Source organism: Myodes glareolus, chromosome 4 (genome assembly GCF_982192425.1).
Source record: "Myodes glareolus chromosome 4, mMyoGla1.1, whole genome shotgun sequence".
Taxonomy (NCBI): domain Eukaryota; kingdom Metazoa; phylum Chordata; class Mammalia; order Rodentia; family Cricetidae; genus Myodes; species Myodes glareolus.
In genome coordinates, this window is record NC_142029.1 from 111122161 (window position 1) to 111148695 (window position 26535).

Genomic DNA, 26535 nt, shown 5'->3' on the forward strand with positions numbered 1-26535 from the left:
CCTAACAATGACTCTGCTCTGTTCGCTTAGTGTTGAACTCAGGACATATAACCCTCCATCCCTGCCAGTCTCTACCTTTCTAGGGTGTTTATCAGGGTTTGGAGAGTTCCTTTGCATACATTATATTCCTGTCCATACTTCTGGAAGCCACCTTCCAGCTGCCTCGTGGCCTTCCAGTATTATCCCGGACTCCATCTGCGAGCTGGGAGGTTTATTTGCTCACATCTCTTTCCACCTTTGTGTACTTGTAGAGTTGACTGTGCACTTACGGTGTTAGCACCATGAAGGACATAAAGACAGATATTGCAGAGGTCTTTTTCTCTAAGAGGCTTTCAGCTTAGCATCAGAGTTTCAGATGGACACAGTGAGGTCGGATGCCTGAGGGCCGTAGTAATAATTAGTGTTGGATTAGTATTTTTATTATACTAACATTATTGCGCTCTTACTAAGTGTAGAGTTCTATGCTCGGCAGGTCTTCGGATCAGCATCACAACTGTCTTTATGCTGCTGTTACATCTACCAGACTACATTTGTTGGCCATGTGCCCTGCCGGGCTCTTAATGGCACCATGTGTTTAACCCTTTAATCACTCCTGGAGCTCAGAGAGCGTGAGGGTCTTACCTCAGAGCCAGAACTCGGAGCATGGTGAAGAGCAGGATTCTTGAAGAGTTATGATTAGTGTCTTCCGAAGGATGTCAGGGTCAGAGAGGAAGACAGTGGGGAATGGCCTTCTGAACGACAGAAGGGAAGGGCGCATTTGAGAAACTTTGGTCATCGAAGTTTAATTAGCGAGGTGTGGAAGTGGCCCTGAAGGTCCTTCTGTGTAAAGGTAGGGAGAAGAGTTTGTCTCTTACAGATCAGTGAAGCACCACAAGAGAGTCTCCCAGTCACATGCTACTGAGGTTTCCTGAGAGAGGTGGGAAGAGAAATGGAATAGCCTGGGCAGTGTGTCAAAAGGACTTGAATATAAACCCAAAGCGCTGCTCTCTGTTTGACCTTTGTGGACGCCTGAGCCCTTCAGGAAGATAAAGATCCTGGAGTGTCCTATTCATCTGCACAGTCCTGTAGCTCCAGCTGGCCTCGCTCCCGCTTTAGAGATAGTGGAGAAGCTCCAAGCATTGGAACAGCTTCCTCCGGGTCACACGGTCGACAGGAAGACGCAGCATCCATAGTCTAAGCGTGTGGGATGGTGGTACCAGGACAGCTGAAGTCACTTAGAAACATTGCTGTGTGGATGCTATGAACCGTGTGGATTGCTCAGGTGGCGGGCTGGGGCGGGGGGAGGGGGGAAATGTGCAGTGGGAGGTTAGCAGCCTGGGAACAGGAGGGGGCGGGCCCAGGAAGAGATGGAGGAAGTGCAGGAGCTGTTGGTGTTTGCCGAGAGGGGATCAGGGGGGACGAAGTGTTTGATCTTGGGAAGTTTCCAAGACTGCCTGCTGTCAGCTCCCTGCGATTCTTCTCCCACACCTATTGTTGTCCACATCCTTGGCTGTGGTCCCTGTGGGGCTGGGAGCAGGATGTCCCTCCTGCTCCTGTGAAGTGGACATTGCCACTTCTGTGTGAGTTGTCTGAGACCAGGAGTCTCCCCAGGGCAATACCCCATCCCATGCAGAAGGACAAGTTTCTCTTTGGCTCTGTGCAGTTCAGTTCCTGCTATAAAAACTGACCCTGTAACTAGAAGAAGGTGGATGTGACTATGCAGATGCTTGCTAATGAGCTGACTTCGAATCCATTACCCTTTGAAACATCCCTGGTCATTGACGTTTATCGGCTGATTTGGGAACGTTTGTGTTTGAAAATTCTGTACTGAGCCTTGCATGGTTTAGAGGTTTCTTTGTAGCTGTTTAAAGATTTATTTTTAATTATATGTGGTGTGTGTGTGCACGCGTGCGCACGCGTGCACAACCTCAGTGCAGAAGAAGGTATCAGATCATACGGAGTTGGAGTTACAGCAGCTGTGGGCAGCCCAGTGTGGATGCTAAGAACCAAACTCTGGTCCCCTGCAAGAACAAGGTGACTGTAGAGCCATCTCTCCAGCCTCTGGTGACTTCGGGTTTCCTTTAGTTGAGCAGTTGATACAGAGCCTGTCCCTGTGGTCCTTACGTTGCTAGAACAGTTCCATTTTGGGCGATCCCTAAGACTTTCACCAACCCTTTGCAAGCTTTTATTAACAGAATGAAATTTCCCATCCTAGCACCCACGTTTTCTCGGCTCCATTTCCCTCGTCCTCCTCTTCCTCCCGTCTGGTCCTTTCCTTTAAGGATTTCCTCTCCCCCAGTTTCCTGCTTTGTGAATACGCTTTTTGAGAAATTTCTCATGAATTCATGAACTTGGAAGGGGCCAGGCAGTCTGCTGCTTCTTAAGAATATGTACATTGCTTCTCTAACTATGTGTGCACACATGGAATTTTCTTGAGGGGATGTCTTTATCGGGCTTTTAATTTGAACCCCAGATGTGGATGGGAATAGCCCACACACCAACACCCTCAGCTCCGTTGCTCACGCGTACATAGCTGCTGCATAGGATCTGTGTTCTGACCACTTGCTGTACCCTTTATCTGCTGCTGTTCCCAGGTCACAGAACTGACAAGTGACACGCAAAGAGGCGAGACTGTGAGGATCACGCTCACCTTCACCAGCCAGCTGCCCTCCACCTCTCCAGTGTGCATTCACTTCTTCAATGTCATCTTCAAAAAGTGAGTTGTTTGACCTTCAGCGCACAGCCCGGGTATTGACAGGATAGCTCCGTGCTGCATGGGCAACGAGCCAGCAGCAGCCCGGGGATGATTTTTCACCAACGTTGATGTACTCTGGCAGTGAGATGGGACACCTTCCATCCCTTTGAGCCAAATCCTCATTATTCAGTCTTATCCAAAAGTTAGGCCATGTTGCTTTTAGTCTTTCCTTCACTTCCTGTGCACTGCCTCACTCTGACCCCAGACTCAAGGTCACTGAATAGGAATTGGCCAGATGGTGGATTCGTTTCTCACTAGCTGGCTGGTTTGGGACATACATGGCTGTCACTAGCTGTGTGCTGACTTGGCTCCATCCCAAGCCCCACATAGGTCTTCCCAGCACGAGTGCGGGAAAGGAACTGGTTGCATGTAAGCTTTTGACAGTCTTTAGAATGGACTGAGGGGCATGTGGTCCAAAGTTACCTTGGGGATGAAGGGATTTGACCAGTGCGAGATCCCTGGCCCCTCTCTACACTTAGTCGAAACAGATTTTCCATTGGTAGGGCTTGGAGGTGAAACAAGAAAACTGAGCAAGCCTCCCTGATGATACATGAACACTCTAAAGCAAGTGCGTGCGTGCGTGCATGTGCGTGTATGCGTGCCAGGTCCCACACAGCATTGTGTGTGTGTGTGTGTGAGGTTCCACACAGCACTGTATATATGTGTGTGTGTCAGGTTCCACACAGCACTATGTGTGTGTGTGTGTGTGTGTCCTCATGTGCCAGTTTCCACACAGCACTATGTGTGTATGTGTGTCCCCTTGTGTCAGGTTCCACACAGCACTATGTGCCTCCCCCCCATGTGTCAGGTTCCACGTAGCACTGTGTGTGTGTTAGGTTTCACACAGCACGCTGTGTGTGTGTGTGTGTGTGTGTGTGTGTGCATGTGTCAGGTTCCACACAGCATTGTGTGTGTGTGTGTGCATGTGTCAGATTCCACACAGCACTGTGTGTGTCAGGATGCTGTGTCTGGAACCCTGTTGTAGAGATGCCACCTCCTGCTCAACAACAGACTGAGGGGGAGGAGGTCAGGAAGTTTGGGGGTTTCCAGATGATCTGAGCACATAAAGCAGCTTCCTCCTTACATAGTTAGTCAAATGTCTCACCCGGTCTCTTTGACCCTCCGTGCCCCATGAGAGGACTGTGCTCGGCCAGCTGACGTGTGGAAGGCGCTTTCCACTGTGTTTACAGTCCTGTTCCTTGCTCCCCAGAGCTGGCACTGCCACACACACATACCCGCTTTACGTATGGGAGACTGGCCTCCGTGACACCAGTAGGCATGTCACCAGAGCTGGTGCTCCTGTGTTCTGACTCAGAACTGCTAACATTTCCCCACACACGGGACACCACCACCCCTTCCCAGAGGTGGCTAGGATAGACAGTTGCTGAAGATAGTGTCACAGTGATGTGGGGCACAAAGGGAGCTTGAGTGCTTATCAAGAATAGCCTCTTCCTTTCAACATAGGAGGGGTCAGAGAACTATAATTACACAGACTTGACCATATTGTAGTTAGATGTATAAAAATGTCAACCACATCATTTTAAAGTATGGGCGTATAATTCATGTATATTTAGTGTTTGTTCTAGTGGGGTGTGTGTGTGTGTGTGTGTGTGTGTGTGTGTGTATACATGTGTGAGGGCACACATTTGCTTCAGTGTGTGGAAGTCAAGAGACAGCCTCCTCTGTTGGTCCTCGTCTCCCTGTATAAGATAAGTTCTCATTCTTGTTGGCTGCTGCCGACATCAGGACAACTGGCCCATGAACTTGGGGAGTCTTCTGTGTCTCCCTTCTGTCTCCCCACAGGAGAACTGGGATGATAGCTCTGTGTTCCTGTGTCCTGCCTTACTTGGCCTCTACACATGTGACAGTGCTTTATTCACTAAGCCATCACCCCAGCCCCCAAAGGTTGAATTAGGCTATTATGAATACTTATCAGATTCCAAAACTACACTTCCAGGCTCTTTAAAAAGTTGAAAATGTACCAGATTGGACGGAACTTCTATAAGCCTTCAGAACCAGTGGAGATCCCCCAGTACAAGTAGGTGTCTTTATGTCTTCTATTCCTGTGACATGGTAGGATACCTTGCCGCTCTGCCCGCGTGAGGTGTCACATGTCTGGAACATGCAATGTAATGGACTTTTGAAATTTTCAAGTGTTCTTTCTTGTTTTGTTTGTTTTGGGGAGTAGTAAGCACAGATGTGAAGCTAGAACTTTGTGTTCTTTGGTTTGTGTGCTAGGTTGTAAGTTCTAGAGGGGACGCGGAACTCAGCTTTCTGCGGAGAGCCGCCAGCAACAGAAGCAGACCCGTTTATTCTGAAATACATCTGGCATCCTGTGCTTGTGCCGAAGGGCAGTTAGCATAGCCAGGGCAGCTGACAGAGGTTCTGGTGAGCATTCTGCAACACCAAGAAGAGCTCCTACTAGAAGTGCAGGGTCTTAATTAAGTGCCAGGGCTCAGCTCGAAATTCTTATTCACAGGAATCTTATCCTAAAGTTGTTTAAAGAAACCCCAGCTGTAAAAAGTTAGAGTTTTCAGTCAGTAACTGAAATAAATGACACAAAAGCAAAAGACAGCGACAACAATAACAACAAAGCCATGATCTCCAGAGACCTAGAATGGAAGCTCACCGCGTTAGAGTCATTATAGGTTTTTCCGGCAGTATATTTTAAATATTCAGCACTGTGTTTGTTGTTTTTTATTTGTTTTTGAAGATTGTCCCTGTGGCCTGGCTTTGCCGTTTCTGTGTCCCACTTTGAAAGCAGACTCCTGTTAAATGCTGATGTGAGCTACAAAGTCCTGCGAAATGAGACTGTTCTGGAATTCATGACTGATCTCTGCCTCAGAGCCGGCACGTCCCACTTCACCGAGATGTGCCAGAAACAGCTGGTGGGGCTCACTGTCCTCACCCGGTAAGGGCTGGCCCCTGACTGCTACCTAGAACGCACGTTTCGGAGTGTTTGGGATCCAGAATGTCCCTGTCACTTGGCCAGAGTACTGGGGGGTAAAGAGGGGTGTCAGTTAGCTCGCCCCTGTGCAAGCCTGTCTGTTCCTGTGGTTGCCTCTGATGTCTGAACCGACCCAAGTCAACAAGACTATATGACATATCCTGTCATCTTGGTCCTCCATAGCCTGCACTGGGAGGTTCCAGTATGTCTGCCTGGTTCCCAGTGTCCCCTTTCACATCTCTGCCTCCCCAAACCCAGCTCTGTCCACTATCTGAGAACCATCCCCCTTCTCTGGCCACTCCCGGTCAGGCTTTGCTTGGAACCCACCTCTTCATGGCCATTCTGTTGTGTTACAAGACAGAATGTGTGCTCCACTGCAGACCCCTTGAGATTCCGAGGCCTCTTAGACCAAGGACGTGCTTCTCACCTTTGCAGGCTGGGCCACTTAACAGTGCGGTTCACCCTCATTGAACACTGAGCCAAATCAAACTCCGGCAGCTTAGGAATCTTCCTGGGTTCTCAAGAGCTTGCCAAAGAGTGATTTCCTTTCTGGACCATCTCAGTGACCAACTAGCCTAGTCTGGAATTTCATCTTAGAGGTGGTTTCCTGGGCAGAGCCACAGAGGGGCAGCCAGGCTGGATTTCGCCTTGCCGGGCACAGGAATGCTTCCTCTGCCCTCCCGTGTATATTCTGATGCTTTAGCCTCCCACACGCTTGCAGACACCTTTTATGGTACCTGGAGCTCTGGGAAACCTGCCTTGGAGGTTTCTGCTGCAGGCCAGGCCACAGGAGATCATAGTGCTGAAGAGAAAAGGAGCTTAGAATGGTCCAGCTCGTTCACTGGTTCTTGTTTGGCAGAGGGTCAGTCCAAGATGAGAAATCATCAGGATTCCAGAATTGTGTGATTGGCCAGATGTATTGAGTGTGTGTGTGTATATATATATATATATATATATATATGTATATGTATATATATGTATGTATATATACATATACACATGAAAACTACCAGGGAATTAATAAATGACCCCAGAAGAGGGCAGGGAAGCCGAATGGGATTTCATCATTGGGAATTTAAGAATGACTTACCTGGAACTAGAGTCTGTCAGTAGGACAAACACTGTGGGTTCTGACTTGCTGAGTGTATCAGTTAGAATGCAGAAATCTGAAGAATCCACATTCTCCTCGGTTAGGAGCTGGTTGTGTGGTACAAAGGTGTGACTATGTTTATAGTGTGCCTTCCATAACCTCAGGAGTGGATCTTGTATTTTGAGTTAGCTCAAGTCTGTAGTGTGGTAGCCATATACCCTAAGGGTGATTTGGCAAAGTGTCTTCAGAGTGTCTCAAATTTGCCAGATACAACAACAAAACATACCGTATTGACGACATCGACTGGTCTGTGAAGCCCACACAAGCCTTTCAGAAGAGGGACGGCTCTGAGATCACGTACGTGGATTACTACAAGCAGGTAGGCATGCTTCTTGCCTCCCTTCTTAACCTAGAGACCACATTCTCTGTTTTAATTACTTCTCCTGTGGTTGTGACCTTTCCTACAAGAGACAGGGTGAGGGGAGACTGGTTTCTTCTGGTTTACAGTTCCTCTGTGGTGAGGAAGAAGTGGGTAGGGGGGTACTGGGCACGGTAGGAAGCTGGCTGGTCACACTGCAGAATGCACCAGACATGGAGCTGGTCTATAAAACCTCAGGACCGCCCCCACCCCGTGACCCACTTCATGTCGCCCCACCTCCCAAAGCTCCTACAACCTTCTAAAACAAGGCTTCCAGCTGGGTATCAAATGTTCAAATACTGGCGTCTGTAGGGGACATTTCACAAATGTAGACCACAGCACTCTTCCCGAATTCCCTGAACTGCCAGGGCGAGTCCGCCCCCTACACAATCCTCTACTTGTCCCTTATCCATCCTCGTTGTCTCTGGCTTGGCTCCTGTATTCTTTCTTTCTGTAGTAATCGGCCTTAAAATCATATCTGATCATGTTACACCCGAGCTTTATTGTTTCCGTGATTCCATTGCCTTAAGAGACAGTTGTAGGCATCCTGTGGTGTTTTGATCTGGCGACCCCCAACCCCATCTTCCAAAGCATTGTGGGTGGGGAGTCCTGGCTTTTGTGGCTCCTGACTCAGCCTCTGTCCGGTGCATGTTCATGTATATCACTTCCTCTTCCTGGATAAGTTTCCTGGAGAACCTTCAGCCCTCAGTTAGACAGTGCGTCCCCTGGGGGCCTGTGGTGCTGATTCAGAAGGCCTGCTATCCCTGAACTCATTCATTGCTTCATTGCTGGGGACAGGGTCTGCCCTCTCTCTTGCCTGTGAACTTTTTTTTTTTTTTTTTGGTTTTGTTTTTCTCAGTGTAACAGCCCTGACTTTGTAGACCAGGATGGCCTCGAACTCACAGAGATCTGCCTGACTCTGCCTCCCCAGTGCTGGGTTTAAAAGCATGGGCCATCACTGTCTGGCTGCTTTGAACTATTCTGGACACCTTGGGTTGTCGCCTGAGTTCCTGTTCCGTAGCGGACACTTAGGTGCAATTCATTGGCAGACTCTCTTGCTGCCTCTGGAAGCTCCATGGTCTTTCACACACCTGTTGTCCTCTCTTTCCAGGCAGAGGTGTTTTCTCTGCAGTTGGGTAGGCCTCTCCAGTCTCACAGAGGAGTTAATAAACAGAAAGTAGTCTTGACCCTCACACATCTCCCGGAAATGTTCTTTTCCTCCTTAGCCACTTTCGGAAGATGGCTGTGGTGGCCGCAGGTCCTCTTCAGTTCCTCCTCCTGGAAGAGCCGCTGGTCATGCCTCTGGCTCTGTTTCTGCAGAAATAGCACCATGAGGGGCTAAGTCACTCACCCTTTCTTAGCCTAAGTGGCTTTCAGTGGCTCTTTTCTCCCCTCCTTGTCAGTAATTGTTTTGTTTTTTCATAGGTAGATAGTTAGCACATCTCCACGGTAACCTTGTGACCCTGAGATCACTGTGTTAAGTGAAAGGAGTGGGGCACAGAAAGGCACACACAGCAGTTTTTCTCTGGAATCTGAAACAGTTGGTCTTTTGGTTTAACTAGTGCATCAGAAGTTGTCAGAAACCAGGAAGGGCAGAGTGGAGGGAGGTAAAAAACTGACTGGCGGAGAAAGTTATAGCCAGACAGGGGGAATGCATCCTGGCATCCACGCTGACAGGAATGGCTGATTACATTAACAGTGCTGTTTTGTATATTATAATGATATTAATCATCTATGGCCACGCCCACCTGTCTAACCCTTTGGTCACATCCTTTGTGACTGTCCTCTGAGTTTCAGGTTGATCTGTGTCAGTCTCTTTTGACATTGTTTTCTTCCTTCCTAAGGACCATCTGTGGCTCCTTAAGGGCCATCTATGGCTCCTCCATCCTATGGTGCTCTCCCCGTCGTAATCCGAGTCTGCTCAGGTCCAGTCATTTCGCCTTGCCTCTGTTTCTGAACTGCACACTCACTTCCATTCCCTGAGTGTGTATTTGCCTGAATGTCCCACGTCAGCCTCCGTCGGGTCTCTCACTCCCTCTTACTCCCTCACTTCTTAGAAGCGTGCATTGCAGCTGGAAAACCATTTGCTTTCTTCCTCCTCCTCCTTCCCTCACCTCCTCAGTGAGCTGTCCGGGATGAGCTCTCTGCCTTTCCCATCACCTCCTCTCTGGGGACCTCCCTAGCCTAGTCCACCGCATTAATGTGGGGCCCCACTAGGGTAGGTGATGTGGTCTCCTTGCTTCACGTCTCTCCTGTCTCGGCCACCGGAGAAAGCATTCTGTAAATACTGCCCAGGTGTGTGTTTAGCACATAAGCCTGGGAATGAGGAGCTGCGCCTCTGTGTATCTTAGGCCAAGCACTACGCTCAGAGCTCAGTGAGGGCCCTAACTAAACTCGCTGTTACGGAGCCGTGCCGACCGCCATGGTGCCGTGTCAGAGCAAGCACGGTGTAGAGCTGCCAGTGCCTTTAGCCTAATTTCTGCACACTGTGTGCACAGGCAGGTGGTGGAGACCCTTGCTACCCTCCTCGTTCTCATCTCTGTAGAATCACAGTGTGGCCCATCCAACTTGTAGCCTCATCTCCCTCAGTTTCCCCGACTCAGCCATCCTGTCGCATTCCTGCCTACTTGCTCGTCACAAATGGCCCATTTTCTGTGCGTGTTCCCGAGATACCTGCGTGAAGCCACCGTACCTTTCCCTTCTATCACTAGGTCAGGCTGTTGCTTCAGGGTCGAGGGCTGCCTGCTCTGCGACAAGCTTCCTGGCTTTGCTGTTACTCATGCAGAAGGCGAGCAAGCATGAGTGGATGGCATTGTCTCTGAGGCACATTTTCTTTAGAGCCGCGGAGGCGTTTGGAGCGCTGATTGCACGGTGGCTTGTAAGGTATCTCGTGCGTAATGCTTGCTCCGAGTTTGTGCTCTAAACCTGGACTCCCTTAAACGGCTGGGTTCTTTCACCACATCAGCAAATTGGTTCTTATTTGAGCAAATGTATTTTAGGACCTGTCATTTTCCAAAAAGGGCACCATGGAAAGACCCGTTCCTTTTTCTTGTGGTGAATTGGCATCTCTGTATAGTTAAGGAGGAAATGAGACAGAATCATGTTAGATTTCAAACGTCCTACTTTCTGAACTAGTAAATGCAGGCTAAATTTCTCTTTAGTTTCAAAGCGGAAATTTGAAAATTCTCAGAAAATTGGGTTCAGGGAGAAGGTGAAAATCTACCTTTGGGCAGCCACGTCAGGAATACTTGGCCTTGCACCACGAGTAGAAAACCCTCTTCCTGAAGTGGCCTGGGGTTTGGCAGAGCTGTTCTGTAGGATTCTATTACTCTTGACTTCTCTCTGTTCTTGAAGTTGGACCCCTTCACGAAGCTCTGTTCTTGGACCCCTTCACAAAGCTCCCTTGACTCACCAGCTTAAGCCCAGCACCCTGTGGTGTGGCGCAGAGTGAAGGGTTCAATCCCAGCCCTGCTACGGTGGAGCCCTCAGGAACTGTCTGGTTCCTTGCGGCTTTGTTGTGAGGGGTCATGCAGGGCCCGTCCCCTGTCACGTGTGCAGCTTTGCTATGTAGATGATGTAGTCACCAGAAAAGTCAAGGGTCAAGGGCTGTTTCTCTTCGGTTTCTGTGTCCACCTTAATTCCTGAGAGGAAGAAAGCGCTCCAGCCTCCTATACTGAACCAGTAAAGTTCCAAGAAAGGCTGCTCTGAGCGTTTTCTCCCAGCATTTGCTGTGCTTGAGACTGGGACCCCATATTCCTGAATTGGTTTTTATCCTAAAGAATAAAAGTCCTTATTGGACTAGAGAAAAGTTTGTATATTATGCCCTTAATTATAATTGTGACGGCCAGTAAAACATAATTCTCCGGGTGTTGTAATTTGATGTTATGCTCCTTGGACTCTTTTGGGGGGCCTGCCACCCAGCTCCCAAATGAATCACACATGGATTCTTATTCTTATTTACAAACACCCAGCCTTAGCTTGGCTTGTTTCTTGCCCACTTTCCTTACCTTATATTAGCCTGTCTACCCTTTGGCCCCTGTGTTCTCCCCTTTTCTACTTCTGTAAATCTTACTCTTACTCCACGGATGGCTGTGTAGCCGAGTGGCTGCATCTGTGCCCTCCTCCTTCTCGGTCTACTCCTCCTCCAATCCCCTTCTCCCAGGTTTCTCCTTCTGTATATTCTCTCTGCCTGCCAGCCCTGCCTATCCTTTCCCCTGCCTCGCTGTTGGCCGTTCAGAGCTTTATTAGACCATGAGGTGTTCGAGACAAAGTATCACAGCTTCACAGAGTTAAACAAACACAACATAAACAAAAGTAACATACCAGAAAATAATATTCCCAACACCGGGGTACTTTGTAGCTTGTAACTGTATAATTCTAGCCTGTCATTAGTTATACTGGAAGTTAGTCTTAATTCGCCTTTGGAAATGGGCCTTTGGCAAGGTGAAATTCAAGTTTAGGAAGGGGACAGAGAGGAGTATGACCAACCAGCTGCCGAGGACTCATCGTAAACCGCATAACGGTTGACTCTTTCACCTGGGAACTGCTAGCATCCTCATTTCACAGAGTAAAGGTGGACAGAAAAGCTGGGTTTCAAATTCCCTCTTGTCAGTTCTGAGCTGCCTCTACCATCCTGCATATACCCATCCTGGGTATCAGAGACCCCTTTGTTCTTTCGGGAAACTGAGTACACTGTAGCCTTGGCCTGCAGCTTGTGTGTAGACATTGCTAAGGTGAGTTTCGATGCCTAAAACCATGGGCATATGCTTCAGCCATAGTGTGTATACAGACAGCTGAGGGCTGTTCTGAATCTGGAGGAAACCCAGAGGAAGTAGGGGAGTAAGTCTTAGAACTGGCGTTGCAGTCTAAAGGGTAACAAAGGCCAGGGAGATGGCCCAGCAGGTAAAGACGCTGTCTGCCAAGCCTCAGTGATCTCAATTTGAATTTTCAGGATCCACATATGGGAGGAGATAACAGACTACACAGCTGTGTTGTGACTTCAATGCATTTACACGCACACAAGCATACACACAATATAGTACACTAAATTAAAATGTAATTAAAAATAAATGATAATTAAAGGTCGAAAAAAAATGAGTCCTGGAAAGAAAGTTGTAAGAAGTAGTAGAAAGGTTTACTTAGTGACCCATGGGCGGGGGGTGTTGATGTAACCGAGGATGCCCCTCGGCTCTGTACCCACATTTGCTGTCCTCTCCTTTGTCTTGTGTTTTATAGCAATACAATATCACTTTATCTGACCTAAATCAGCCAGTGCTTGTTAGTCTGCTGAAAAGAAAGAGGAATGATAACGCGGAGCCTCGGATGGTCCACCTGATCCCGGAGCTCTGCTTTCTCACAGGTGAGCTTCATGTGCGAGCTCCACTGGCCTCCCCTTACGTTAGCTGAATGCCGGAGTGCTCCTGTAGCTAGGGACAAGGGGCCCTTTAAGTGGCGTAGACAATAGCTGGGTGAGTGGGAGGAGGAGATATCCTCTGGGACCTCTTTTCTACACGCAGTCTGCTTGTAGGCTGATGTCACAGCAGCCTCTGCTTAAGTTCCAGAGGCCAACCTGCTTTTTTGCTGTGTTTGTGGAGTTTACGAGTCGAAGAAATCATGTGACATTTCTTTCTTTTCTTTTTTTTTCTTTTTTTTTTTTGACCAGGCTATTTTGTTGAGATCAGAGTGACCCTTACTTTCTTCATGCAGCAGTTTCCAAAAAGCAATTGTGTGTAGTTCCAAAAATTCCAAAAAGTGTAGTAGAGCCTGCCTGAGTATCAGTTCTCACCGTGTGGTAGAGCGCAGGTGTCGGTTCTCACCGCGTGGTAGAGCGCAGGTGTCAGTTCTCACCGCGTGGTTGAGCGCAGGTGCCGGTTCTCACCCTGTGGTAGAGCGCAGGTGTCAGTTCTCACCGTGTGGTAGAGCCTGCCCGAGTGTCAGTTCTCACCGTGTGGTAGAGCGCAGGTGTCGGTTCTCACCGTGTGGTAGAACCTGCCCGAGTGTCTGCCTGAGCCAATGTTCTTACCTGTTGAGCCATCTCTCCAGCCCCCAAATTTATTTATTTTACTTTATGTATACAGATGATTTGCCTATGTGTATCACATGTGTTTCTGGTGCCCAAGGTGGTCAGAAAGGGTATTGTATTCCCTAGGACTGGAGTTACATATGGTTATAAGCTGTGGTTCTGAGAATCAATCCTGGGTCCCCCGGAAGAGTAACAAGTGCTCTCAACAATTGAGTCATCTCTCCAGCCCAAAACTTCTTTGTGGGGGGAGGGAGGTGTGTGTGTTGGGGAATATTATTTTTAGGTGTACTTTTGCTTATGTTGCATTTGTTTAACTTTTTGAAGCTGTGATTCTTTGCTTGTCCAAAACACCTGGTGGTCCTAATAATGAACGGAATGGCCAATAGCGAGGCAGGAGCAAGGGTAGGTGGGGCTGGCAGACAGAGACAATAAATAGCAGGGGAACCGAGGAAGACGAGGAGCAATGAGGGAATGTGACATCAGGGGCCAGCCACCCAGCCACCCAGCCACCCAGCCACCCAGCCACCCAGCCACCCAGCCACCCAGCCACCCAGGCACACAGGCACCCAGGCACACAGGCACCCAGCCACCCAGCCACCCAGCCACCCAGGCACACAGGCACCCAGCCACCCAGCCACCCAGCCACCCAGGCACACAGGCACACAGGCACCCAGCCACCCAGCCACCCAGGCACACAGGCACCCAGCCACCCAGCCACCCAGGCACACAGGCACACAGGCACCCAGCCACCCAGCCACCCAGCCACCCAGCCACCCAGGCACCCAGCCACCCAGCCACCCAGCCACCCAGGCACACAGGCACCCAGCCACCCAGCCACCCAGGCACACAGGCACACAGGCACCCAGCCACCCAGCCACCCAGCCACCCAGCCACCCAGGCACCCAGGCACCCAGCCACCCAGGCACACAGGCACCCAGGCACCCAGGCACCCAGCCACACAGGCAGCCATGGAGGAAAAGTGAAAGTAAGATTTACAGAAGTGAGAAAAGGAAAAAAACCAGAGGCAAAAGGTAGCCAGGATAGAAACAAGCCAAGGCCGAGTACTCATAACTAAGAGTAAGTCTCCGTGTGTTGTTTATTTGGGGAGCTGGGTGGCAGACTCCTCAAAAAGTCTCCCCCCCCCCAAAAAAAAAATGAAAGAAAAGAAATAGCCAGAAGAGAAAAGAGCAAAAACATCGCACTGCAGAGAGGAGAGCGTTTCACCATGTAACTTAGACTGGCCTTGTACTCACTTTGTAGCCCAGGCTGGCCCAGAACTCCTGTGTGCCACCGCACTCAGCTATGAGAACTGTAATGAGCCCAGGCTTGCCTCCTTCTGTGCAGTGCTCCGTAGACAGGAATCTTGCCCAAGGGCCCAGCCCTTCTGTCTGTCTCATTCTCTGCTCTCTTTGCCCGCCCCTCTCAGGCATGTCTAGCCAGGCAACCTCAGATTTCCACCTGATGAGGGCAGTGGCTGAAGAAACTCGGCTCAGTCCTATGGCGCGGCAGCAGCAACTGGCCCGGCTTGTGGATGACATCCAGAGGTACAGGCTACAGGTTCTCTTGACCAGGCTGGCCTCCCCAGTTCTCCTCCCACCAAGTGTAGCCTATGAGTTTTCTGAAGCTAAATTATTTTTTGTGTCTTAAAAATATTTATTTCTTAATAATTTCAAGTACATGAAATATACGCATATATAATGTTATATAATGTTCTTTGGTCATAGTCTGCTATTGTTCTTGTCTGTCCCACTGAACCTCTTCCCAAGAAACCCTCTTACTTCCACGCCTTTCTGGTGTCTCATTGTATTTAGTTTGAGCTGCCTACAGAAGTGTGTGTGGGTATCTGATCAAGGACAATTCACCAGTGTCCACGCCACTGAGGAGTATGATTCCCCTCTCCCAGCAGCCATTGACTGCCCAAGGCACCAGGAGGAGGAGTGAAGGCCCCTGAGCCCCTCCTCTTTCCACACTGATAGACTAGTCTAGAACAGGTAGCCACCCCACAGTGGGTTCACATGTACCGTAGCCATGGTTTGTAAACTGTCTGCTTTTTCCTTTCCTGGATGCCCAGACTGAATAATCACACACAAACTTTATTAATTACAACACTGTTTGGCTAAAGGCTCAGGCATATTTCTGGCTAGCTCTTACATCTTAAATTAACCAATTTCTGTTATTTTATATTTTACTATGAAGCTCGTGGTTTGTTGCCTCACATCTTGCTACTTTGACGGCTACATGACATCTGCCTGACTCCGCCTTCTTTCTCCCTGTATTCAGTTTGGTTTCTCTGCCTAACTGTATTCTGCCCTGCCATAGGCCAAAGAAGCTTCTTTATTAATCATGGTGATAAAATGGATTCACAGCGTTCAGAGGGGCAGACCACAGCAATGTCTCATCTGAAAGATAAAGCTATATTCCTGCTTCCCATCCTTTATCCTTCCCCATCTGCTCCCAGGCCAACATAGTTCCCAGGAGAAATCTGTATATACCAACTCCACATAATGCCTCTGGTAAATGGTTTATTCTGGGATGGTATCTCATTGGCAGCAGCAGGCAGCCCTGCTGTGAACGATACGTCTTGCCATTTTTAATCTTTACAAGTGTATGATACAGTATCTAACAGTATCTACATTGTGCCCTTCAGAAAACCTGCTCAGGGTCATCATACAGTGAAACTGGGTTTGCCTTGGAACCCCTGTGCCCCACTGCAAGCCTCCCCTCCCTTCCTGTCCTCTGTGGGCACAGTGTTTGACACAATATATATATAATATATATATATATATAATATATATATATATTATAGATATCATGAGAAATAGAAGCCAGAAGCTCTAAAGGATAGAAAATCACCCCTGAATGATTCAGCAGTAATGACACAATAATATTGTACCTGTGATATTTAAAAGCCCTCAGCAGAGGTACACTGACTGGAAATGACTTTGTTTACAGGAACCAAATGGCTCGCTTTGAGCTTGAGAGCTGGGGGCTGCAGTTTGGAAGCCAGCTCTCCCTGACTGGCCGAGTCGTTCCCTCTGAGAAAATACTGCTGCAGGACCACACAGTGAGCTGCCTTTTTTTTTTTTTTCATTTGGAAGGGTTTGTTTGAAAATGTGTACGATGACTCACTTACCAGGGTGATGGGGTTTGGCGTATGTGTTAGGCCATGGCCTTTCCTGTCTTTGTCCTAAGACTTTGAGTTTCTTTTGGTTTTCTCTTTGGTGTCAGTTTAGTTGTGTGGACTTAGTGGTATCCAATGGGCATGGCTCAGTTTTGTTTTGTTTTTACTTTTGGTTTTCTCTCTCTCTCTCTCTCTCTCTCTCTCTCTCTCTCTCTCTCTCTCCTTCCTTCCTTCCTTCCTTCCTTCTTCCTTCCTTCCTTCCTTCCTTTATTTAAAACAGGGTTTCTTAGTATCTATGGAGCTAGTCCTAAACTTGCTCTGTAGACCAGGCCAGCCTTAAACTCACAGAGATCCACTGCCTCTGCCCGCTGAGTGCTGGAATAATAGGTGTGTATTACCACGACCTGGCTGTTCAGGTACTTTTATAATTGCTGTTTCAAACCATTGCAAATCACACATGGCTGCCTGTGAGCAGCGGTCACTCTTACGTACATAAAACAAGCAAGCATGATCACCCAGGTAAATCCTAACGGAGAGAGGGTGACTTTAACAGCTGACGTTGTCCAGTTTCACATAGATGGCCAGTGATTCATACAGACCTCACCCCTGGACACGGTGCTTGGGCAGAAGTGGGCTGAGGCATGAACAAAGAAATCACACGTCATCTAGGCTTTGGTTGAAGAAATGAAAGGGGCATCAAAATGTCGATGGCCACTTGATTACAGACGGCTGTGTTATCAGCTTCTTGACCTACGCCTTTTCTGAAGCCAGGCCCTACGGTTCAAGTGAACTAAAGGTCTGAGGACTGTCCTGGACTGTGGTCTCCACAGAGCAACAGCAGCAGTGCGGTCAGCGAGCAGGGCTCACTGCACACGGGAATGAACGTGGTTCCCAGCGTAAGCACATAGACGGGTCAGCCTTCGCTACCGTTTGTGTGTTAAGTTTCCTGTCACTCCGTCCCAGCCATACACCTGATGCAGAGGGCCGTGACTGGCGCTCAGTGCTCGGCTATGACAAAGCATTCTAACCTTGTCCTCGCTGCCGCCTGACTCTCAGCACTTCTGTCTGCTGCCAATCTTCAGTTTGTAAAAACTGAGAAACATCACGTTGCTTCTGCAGAGACTAGTAGCCTTGGCCCTGAGTGATGGTTCAGTCGATCCTGAGTTCAGATCCCCGGCAGCCATGGAGAGCTAGGTGTAGCAGTTACACCTGTATCCTCCCCACTGGGATGCCTGGGGCTTTGAACACACACAAACATGCACACAAGCACACGTGTGAAACCACTGTCGGCCTCTTTGCTCTGCTGTGTAGCTGTTCCTCACTAAAAGTCTCACCTGCCTGTGGGCCTAATCTACCAGAGCACAGTGAACTTTAGAGCGTCCATAGTCATCCTTTTGAATGCTCTAAGCAAGAAGTCCCAAGGGGGCCTGGAGAGATGGCTCAGTGGTTAAGAGCATTGCCTGCTCTTCCAAAGGTCCCGAGTTCAATTCCCAGCAACCACATGGTGGCTCACAACCATCTGTAATGAGGTCTGGTGCCCTCTTCTGGCCTTCAGGCATACACACAGAAAGAATATTGTATACACAATAAATAAATAAATAAATATTTAAAAAAAAAAAAGAAGTCCCAAGGGGACAGCCTGCAACCCTAGTGTCTCTGAGAAAAGACAAACAGGTGGAAGGGAACGCCAAGGTCTCTTTTTCAGTCAGACACCAGCAGTATGTCCCATCCACGGTGACCTACACTGGACCCATCAGACCTTGCCTGACTCCCGATGCCTCTGCATCCAGGAAACCCGTGTGTCCTGAGAGAGGCATAGTGTCTCACCCATAACCTTTAGCTGTTCTTGTGACAAGCGTTTTTAAATCGCTCTCTGAATAACTTCGGCCCTTTCGGGACCTCGGTTTTCCTCAGTGTCACCCCACGTCTGCTGCTGATTGGTCCAAGGATATGCGCTCCTGCAGAGTTTTGAGTTCTGAGCCTTTGAACAGATGGATGGTCATATGCTGCAGCAGGGCTGAGAACCTGATCGAAGGCCTCCTGAGCTGCTTGAGGAGAGTTGGCGGGCCCATGGGATTTAACGTGAGCTACCCCAAAATGTGAGGATACGGTGAACTTTGTGAATATTAATTTGGTTTGAAAGTTGAAAATAATGCCTGGCATATTTATAAGCCATTCATTTTAAACAAGGTGGTAGTGGCGCACACCTTTAATCCCAGAGGGAGACAGAGGCAGAGTTCAAGGCCAGCCTGGTCTACAAAGTGAGTTCCAGGACAGCCAGGACTGTTACACAGATAACCCCTGTCTCAAAAAAAAGCATTCATTTTAGTAATGTTTATTTTTAAAAAATTGACTGTATAAAATAATGTGTATGGCAGTGGAAGGCAGAGGTGGGGTCAGGAAGTGGTTCTGAGTTACCCAATGGGAGCGCTAGGAAATGAACTTCGGCCCCCTGAAAGAAAATGCGTGTTCTTAACTTGTGGGCCATCTCTCCAGGCCACCGTCAATGTTTCTGTTTGGGGGGAGGGGAGCAATATTTCTTAAAAAGTCAAAAATAGTCACAAGAAGATAGACTTTATATTTATTTAATTGTTTTATAAAGCTAAAATTTGGGAGCTGAAGATGGCTCTGCAGTTGAGAGCACTGGGACCAGGTTCAGTTCCCAGCACTCACATGGCTGCTCACGTGTGTAGGTAATTCAAGTTCTAGGGGATTTGATGGCTTTTTCTTGCCTCTTAAGGTACCCGGCACACAGGCATGCATGCAGACAAAACACTCATGTACAGAAAGCAAAAATACGTAAATCTTTAAGAACCCTAAAATACATGTTACTATCTTTGTTAAAGTTTGTTTTATGGGTGAGTCTCATTCCCTCCGAATCTTTCGCTGTCAGTTGGTCTACATTGTGAATGGTCCACGTGGTGTCTTCTCTGCTGTGACCCTTCAGGCCAGTTGTTTATAAAACTTAACAGCAAACATGATATTAAAAAGGGAGCGTTGCACTTCCTGGCTGACTTGGTAGCACTTAGGCTTCCCAAAGTTATGGTAAGATGCGTGTCAGGGAAGCTTTCTGACAAACGAAAAGCCAAGGTCATCCTTGTGGCGTGTTGAGTAACTCCGGTGCACTAGATCCTCGGGTGGCTGCCAGGAATGAAGAAGAAAGGGACTTAGACTTACATGGGTACAGACACAGTCAAGCTCAGAACTGTATATCGTTTAGCCCTGGAATTGACCTTGATGTACTTGTCGGGAGCCAGGCTCATTCTTACCGTCTTGTGGGAAGTTACTCCGCAAACACTAACTAATTACGTCAGCAGCATGTGTAGCATCCAAAGCCACAGCTCTTCCCAAAGTCTCCTCTTAAAACCACATTAGAATTTTCCTCTTCTCACCGCATCTGCTGACAAGTCATCAGATTTGGGTTCCCCCTTCTCTGGTGTCTCTACGCTAGGAGTTAACACAGCAGGAAAGAGGTCGCCGCCACAGTCAGCAAACCTGGGCTGCTCGGACAGTCTGTGGGTCACACAGGTTCAGCGAGCAAGTCTGTGCCCATATGACTTTGGACTTTTCTTATATGGAAGCCTTTATTTTATTCCACTTTTTCTCATCTGTGCAGTATCATTTGCCTGCTAGAGTCACATGCCCGGCCTCTTTCATCTAAAATGTCTACCTGGTGTCAATGCATGTGTCTGAGCTAGGGTGTGAGGGTTGGCATTGGGAAAGTCCAAACCACTGACTTACTGAAGCAGGGCTTACAGTCCTTCAGGTGGCTGTTGGGAGAGGACAGGAGTGCCTCCGGCACTGAGGCCACTGAGCACTGAGATTCTTCCTCTCCCTCCTCCCCACTGCCTATGGGGAGCAGACAATTTTATTTCATGTACAGAGACTAGACTGGTCAATGCCCACCCTGTAACCTCTGGCCCCTGATACAATTATGTAATTGAAAATACTTGCTGACTGACAGACTGTTTCCAGGGAAGACCAAACACGGCCGCCACCACCTCTTTTGAGATTTGTGTGGATTAGTCGAAAACCTTGGCCATTAATTGATTCCTGAGGCATTTTGCAAATCTCAGTCCTGCTTCAGACATTTTAAGTTATGGGTTTGAAGTTTCAGAAGTTCATGTTTAACCCATTTTTGAGTAGCAGAACTATTAACTAAGGGGATTCTGTACAATTGAGAAAATTTCTACTTATACCAATTTTAATACGCTAACCGAATGGTCATTGAGTATTTTGACATATGTACTGGAGAAACTAGACTTGAGAGGTTTTCATTTTCCTCTAAGGATTTTTTTTTTCATAAGGTGGCTGGTCTGTTGAAGAGCCCATCAGTATTTTTTCTAATGCCCCATGATCGCATGTTACTAAAGGACAGTTAATCTTTCTGTGTAGCATAAAAGTAGACGAAAGACCGGCAGCGTTCCTCCGAGCCATCCAGCTACACGTAGACCCTGATGTTCAGCTGGTGAGTGTGGCCTGTGCTCTGGGTTTTAGATGCTTAAACTATTTATACTTTCTTAGGTCTGAAGTCTTAAAAAAAGTTCTGAACATGCTGTCTGTCTTAGTCAGGGCTACTATTGCTGTGATGAAACACCATGACCACAGCAACTGGGGAGAAGGGGGTTTGTCTGGTCATGCTTCCACATCATAGTTCATCACTGAAGAAGTCAGAACAGGGGCTCAAGCAGGGCAGGGACCTGGAGGCCGAAGCTGATGCTTGCCCGGGTGTGTGTGTGTGTGTGTGTGTACCCATGTGTATGTGGTGTGTGCATGCCCTTGTGTATGTGCCTACTCCCTTGTATGCACACCCGTGTGTGCATGGGTTCTTGTTTGCCTGCCTGTGTATATGTGTATGTGTGTCTCTATTCCTTCTTTGCATGCATGTATTGCTGACTTTGCAGACTGGGGCCTAAGCATGATTTTATCACACGCCAGGAAAGTTAAGATTAGCCTCCCTGTTAGTAGAAAACTTTCTATTTACAATAAAAATTTGCAGTTTACTCATCTCTCAGGCCTGGGCCCCCACAGCTGAGCCATGCAATTGCCTGCATGACTGTTAAGTTTCCCTGCAGACCGCTGCGGTTATCTCTGTCTGCTACACACACACACACACACACACACACACACACACACACACACACTTCAATGGATAGTATATTAAATAATTCTCACTCTAAGAGCATTAAATTTAATAAACGTAAAACTGTGAAGAAAACTGCAAACATGCTTTGCACAAAAACTCACGATTTTTCCCAGAACCCAGGGTTCCTGACATTTTCTATATTTTGTTTGGAACCTTTGAGTGTACATCACAGGGTACCCATTACTCTCAACTGCTCTTGATACAAATGTCCTAAAAACAAGGCCTCTGTACCCCAGAACCACAGGGTGGCCAGCTAACCTTTGGAGAAAGAGCATGCAAGAAAAAGGAGATGATTCAGTTCCGGAGAGGATGAGGAGGAATCATGGCTGTATCCACAGCTTGAATACCTGTATAGCTAGCTGACTTTGCCAGGGTGATGGGTACAATCGGAGGGAAACTGGCCGAGTGAAATGGCATTTCAAGTGGTACGGATTCATTTATCAGGGATCCACAGCCGTGCTTGTTTTTGCTTCTTGGGCACACAGGGCAGATGGTATCTAGAGAATCCATGCTTTTGTCCTGACTCTCCCACCAGACCTGTTCAGAGACAGAGCGTGTTTAAATAGCCTCTAGGGTGTTTGCAGAACCTACATTTACATGTTGCCCATAAGCTGTTCAAAAGAGTAAGTGGCTGGGTTTGATCTGGTGTCATTTTGCTTTTAGGTGATGTGCATTCTGCCTTCTAATCAGAAGAACTACTATGACTCCATTAAAAAATACCTGAGCTCTGACTGCCCGACCCCAAGCCAGTGTGTGCTGTCCCGGACGCTGACTAAGCAAGGAATGATGATGAGTGTGGCCACCAAGATTGCCATGCAGATGACCTGCAAGCTTGGCGGCGAGCTGTGGGCCGTGGAGATTCCGGTGAGGACCGCCACAGTTTCCTTTGTCGTGACCAATAGTTTCCAGATCCTATTAGCGATAGTATCATGTGATCCCAGCGTCTCAGTTGCCCATTGATAGCTTGGGGGCAGAGGGCTAGTTCTCAGATCTCCTGAAGATGCCCAGTTTCCTTAGAGAATGTATTGCTGTGGTGTGTGCAAGCAGCCCACAAGTGTCTCCTGCATACTTTCGGTTGGATCCAAATTGCTTCTAGCTGTTAATACAATGGGCGTGCAAACCTGTGATCCCCTGTGGTCCGCTCTTTCTGATGTGTGTGTGTGTGTGTGTGTGTGTGTGTGTGGTTGAGCTCCCCTGGGATAGGCATTGCACAAGCCTTGGCAGAGCAGTTCCAGAAGGGGGTGAGGCACACCCCTCCTCTCAGGGAGCTTCTGTTTAGCTGCTGATGAACTTCATGGGAGAGACTCGCAGGTGTCACAGAACTGGGAGAGGATTGATTTGGATTCTCCTGGCTGCCATTTTAAGCCCTGTCCCATGGTCTCTACTTTGATGTGTGGTCAGCGGAATGTGCCTTCTCAGAGGGAACATAGCCTGCTGTCTGGACCTATGTCCAGTACAGTGTGCCCTTTCAGAGTGGCCTTGCACCCCGAGGGAACACAGCCTGCTCTCTGAACTGCTCACGCTGTGGTGGGTACTCACCAGATGCCTGATGAGTGAGGATGGGAAGTAGCAATGCTGGCCTGTCCCTCGTACCTCCTCAGCCATGGCGAATGTGGTCATAGCTAAGTGAGGAGCCTCAGCCAGCAGTCGGGAGAACAGGAGTGGGGTTCATCTTCAGATCTTCCTGATCAGGTAGAGGATGGAGGGACTGTCACCTTCCTTGTCCCCCTGTGCCCGTCACCCACTCCCAGAAGGCAGATGGCCACTTAGGCCCTTCAGTGAAGTATCTATCATAATGTTCCTCCACCTTTCTTTCTTCGGTGTCTGGTGTAATCATCTGTCCCATCTGGAGCTTGATTTCTTGGGCATCTAGCTTAACTTGAATAATGTGCTAACTGGAGAGATTTTTAAATGCCGTTGTTTGGGGGAAATACGCTCATGCCATTAAATCATGACTGCCTTCATTTAACAGTTGAAGTCCCTGATGGTGGTGGGTGTTGATATCTGCAGGGATGCCCTCAACAAGGATGTGGCAGTTGTCGGGTTTGTAGCCAGCATTAACTCCAGGATCACCAGGTACCTTTGGGACTGCTTATGTGAGTATGTGTTTAGGGATGACAACTTTGGACTGGATAAGCTCTCAGTGGTTTACCCTGGAGAATTACAATTCTCTCTCTTTGCAACCATTCATTACCTTCATCTAGGGACAGATTATGAAATTCTCCAATATATGTATATGTATGTATGTGTGCATATATATATGTTAAAATTATTGTTAGAATGTGCTTTAAAGTTTAAAGTAGCACATATTAATAGCATAGGCCAGTGGTTCTCAGCCTGTGGGTTGCGACCCCAAGCAGCCCTCTCACAGGACTCGCATATCAGATATTTACATTACAATTAATAATAGCAGCAACAATTATGAAGTAGTATAGTTTTATGGTTGGGGTCACTGCAACATAAGGAACTATATTGAAGGGCCTCAGCATTAGGAAGGTTGAGAACCATTGGTATAGATGTTTAATTATATTTTCAATGTACTTTATCAGTTCACCTCATTATTGTTCTGTTACACTCTAAAATATTTTATTAATTTATGTATGTGTATGGAAACACAAATGCCAAGGTGTGTGGGGGTCAGAAGACAACTTGCAGGAGAAGACAGTAGCTGGTTTTCTCCTGGTACCATCTGGGGCCTGGGATTGAACTCGGATCGTCAGGCTTGGTGTTGAGAGCCTTTACCTTCTGAGTCACCTCGCCTGCTCCTCCACCCGATTTTTAATTACATTTTGAAGAACTTATGATGTGCATACCGGTCTTTATCATTTACTCCTATTTTAAATGCTGATAGTTAAATTAATGAATTCTATGGCACTAGTAGAGTAAAATGAAGCCTCAGTTTAAAGCCATTCCACATGTTCGCTGGGGTGAGTTATTGTTTCTACTCCAGCTGCATCCCTGGATCCTGAATGCTGGGAAGCCTTGTGCCTGCTGTTCTGAGTGTGGGGGAGAAGCGCTGTGTGCACTGTATAAAACACCTTAGCGTTGAAAACAGACTGCTTTCAGTTCTACCTGGTCTGCGTTTCCCTCTGCAGCTGAGGCCCAATTGTCTAGTTACCTACAAGCCCCATAGTTACCCATTAAATGGTGAGAGTGACTGACTAGTTCGTAAGGCTTCTGTGGGACTCTGTTGGATCAGAGCGTCAGCATTGCAACCTGAACTGCATGTTTCTGTACATGCAGTTCTCTTCCTTGTCAGCACTTGGACGTGCTCCATGTGTGGGGCGTGCAAAAGGCGGTTAAAGTCGGGGCAAGGGTAGAAAAGCCTACAACAGGCTTCTGACTCTTGTTACATTGTAGTCTTAGGATTGCTTCTGGCTCTTGTTACATTGTAGTCTTAGGATTGCTTCTGGCTCTTGTTACATTGTAGTCTTAGGATTGCTTCTGGCTCTTGTTACATTGTAGTCTTAGGATTGCTTCAGGATTTTTAATTAAATAATATGTTTTGAGGCCATAGCAGCTGCTTACAAAATTTTTTGTTTCCTGGTCTCAGCAGTTTGATTTACTCCATTAAATTAGTGGTAGGTGTGGAGCTGCACTTTTAAGATACAGGAAGAGTAAACACCTTGCTTGCCCGGACACAGCTCATTCCGGGTGGTGTGCGGTTCCTGTCAGGACATCAGCCATTTCTCAAGCGGAGCTGAGAAAGCACCTGCTCTGCTCTCGAGATTGAGAAGCATTTGTGAATGTGTTACCTTAAGTACAGATAGGGAACTGTGACAATGATGGCACCACGCGTTAGTCACTTCCTGTTGGTGTGAGAAGTCTGAGACCAGCTCTTACAGGAGGAAAACCCGATTCTGCTCATGCGGCAGAGGTGTCAGGCAGTCTCGCAGCCCCATTGTCTGGGCCTGAGATGAGGTTGAACATCTGGGTCTACGCTCAGCACAGCTGCTCACCTCAGGGCAGCAGGAGGTGGAGACAGCAACATGCATTAGAGATTGGGTCAGGAGAGACAGACTACCTTTCAGAGGTGTGTCCTCAGTGGCCCGCATCCAGCAAAGCCTCCTTCCTCAAACACACTTACCTGTTAGTTCAGCTCGGTTCTGTGAGTCAGTCCGATGCTGTACCCTCTGATAGAGTCGCTTCTCCCTAGCACCACAAGCGAAAGAGCAAGCCTCCAACACTCAAGCCTTTTGAGGGGACCCTTCATATCCATGTCCTGACACCCTAAGTCTTGACTTTCATTTCCCATGTACCTATAATTAACCACTGTCAAAATCACCCGCTGTCTTGTTGAGATGGTAACTCTGAAGAGTCATGGCTGGGACTGGGTTCAAGCTTGAGGAATCTCTGAACCTTGCATGAGCAGGCGATGTGCTAAATTAGCCCACTCTGTTTGCAGTGCAGGTGTGGGCCTGTGTCTGCAATGCCTGTGTTCCAGGCCGTTCTTATCTTAAGGAGGTGCTAGCTACTGCCCTTTAAACTCCTGGTGCAGGTGGAGAAGTTCAAGTTTGGATTTGTGTCAGGTCACATAGCTGTTGTGACCTGGTCAGGGTTTGAATGCAGATGGCAGCCCTGAAGGATGACTTTAGGCTAGGAAGGGGACCATTTAGTATGGTCGTAGTAGACAGCACGCAGTGTTTGCGGCTGGCATCTGTCTATAACTTAACGGGTGTGTTGTAGTAGGGTCTGGACGTTATGTTTCACGTTCGCGTTTTGTTTATTTCAGGTGGTTTTCCCGATGTGTTCTCCAGAGAAGGGCAGCCGACATTGCAGATTGCCTAAAAGTCTGCATGACTGGTATTTGATGGGGTGGGCTCTGGGGAAACCCCAAATCCACAGACTGCTGGCAGCAAGTCTTCAGACCTTCAGCTCTCACCCTGCTGGAGATCTCACGTCTGTGTGCTGACTGACAGGCCAACAGACGGTGTAGTGTTTGCATCGCTGTGTGTGCTGAGCACAGCGCCCCAAGCGAAGAGCGTGTGGTTACGCAGGTGGCCCTAGCCAACAGTTTGAGGCTGAGTGCGGCCTGCCCTGAGAAATGAGGGTGGGAG

The 26535-nt window shown here is 48.1% G+C and overlaps 1 protein-coding gene and 1 long non-coding RNA gene across 3 annotated transcripts in view; one reads left to right on the forward strand and one right to left on the reverse strand.

Annotated features, from left to right (window-relative positions):
- Positions 1–26535, forward strand: part of Piwil4 (piwi like RNA-mediated gene silencing 4) — a 38723-nt gene that overhangs the window by 7653 nt on the left and 4535 nt on the right. Inside the window, exons 5-16 of one of the 2 annotated variants that reach the window (XM_087905872.1) lie at positions 2574–2695; positions 4692–4772; positions 5448–5645; positions 7039–7150; positions 12425–12548; positions 14638–14755; positions 16164–16275; positions 18247–18431; positions 20728–20800; positions 22142–22342; positions 23451–23554; positions 26211–26281. In XM_087905872.1, coding sequence (XP_087761998.1) covers positions 2574–2695; positions 4692–4772; positions 5448–5645; positions 7039–7150; positions 12425–12548; positions 14638–14755; positions 16164–16275; positions 18247–18431; positions 20728–20800; positions 22142–22342; positions 23451–23554; positions 26211–26281 — 1501 coding nt within the window. Of the gene's footprint in view, positions 1–2573; positions 2696–4691; positions 4773–5447; positions 5646–6342; positions 6544–7038; positions 7151–12424; positions 12549–14637; positions 14756–16163; positions 16276–18246; positions 18432–20727; positions 20801–22141; positions 22343–23450; positions 23555–26210; positions 26282–26535 lie in introns of those variants that run through there. The other variant, XM_087905873.1, reaches the window with a different exon arrangement.
- LOC148122434 (uncharacterized) lies at positions 12179–14722 on the reverse strand. Its single transcript, XR_015737757.1, has 2 exons — positions 14465–14722; positions 12179–13068 (listed from the first exon to the last, which is right to left on the reverse strand). It is a non-coding gene; the product is annotated as an uncharacterized LOC148122434 (long non-coding RNA).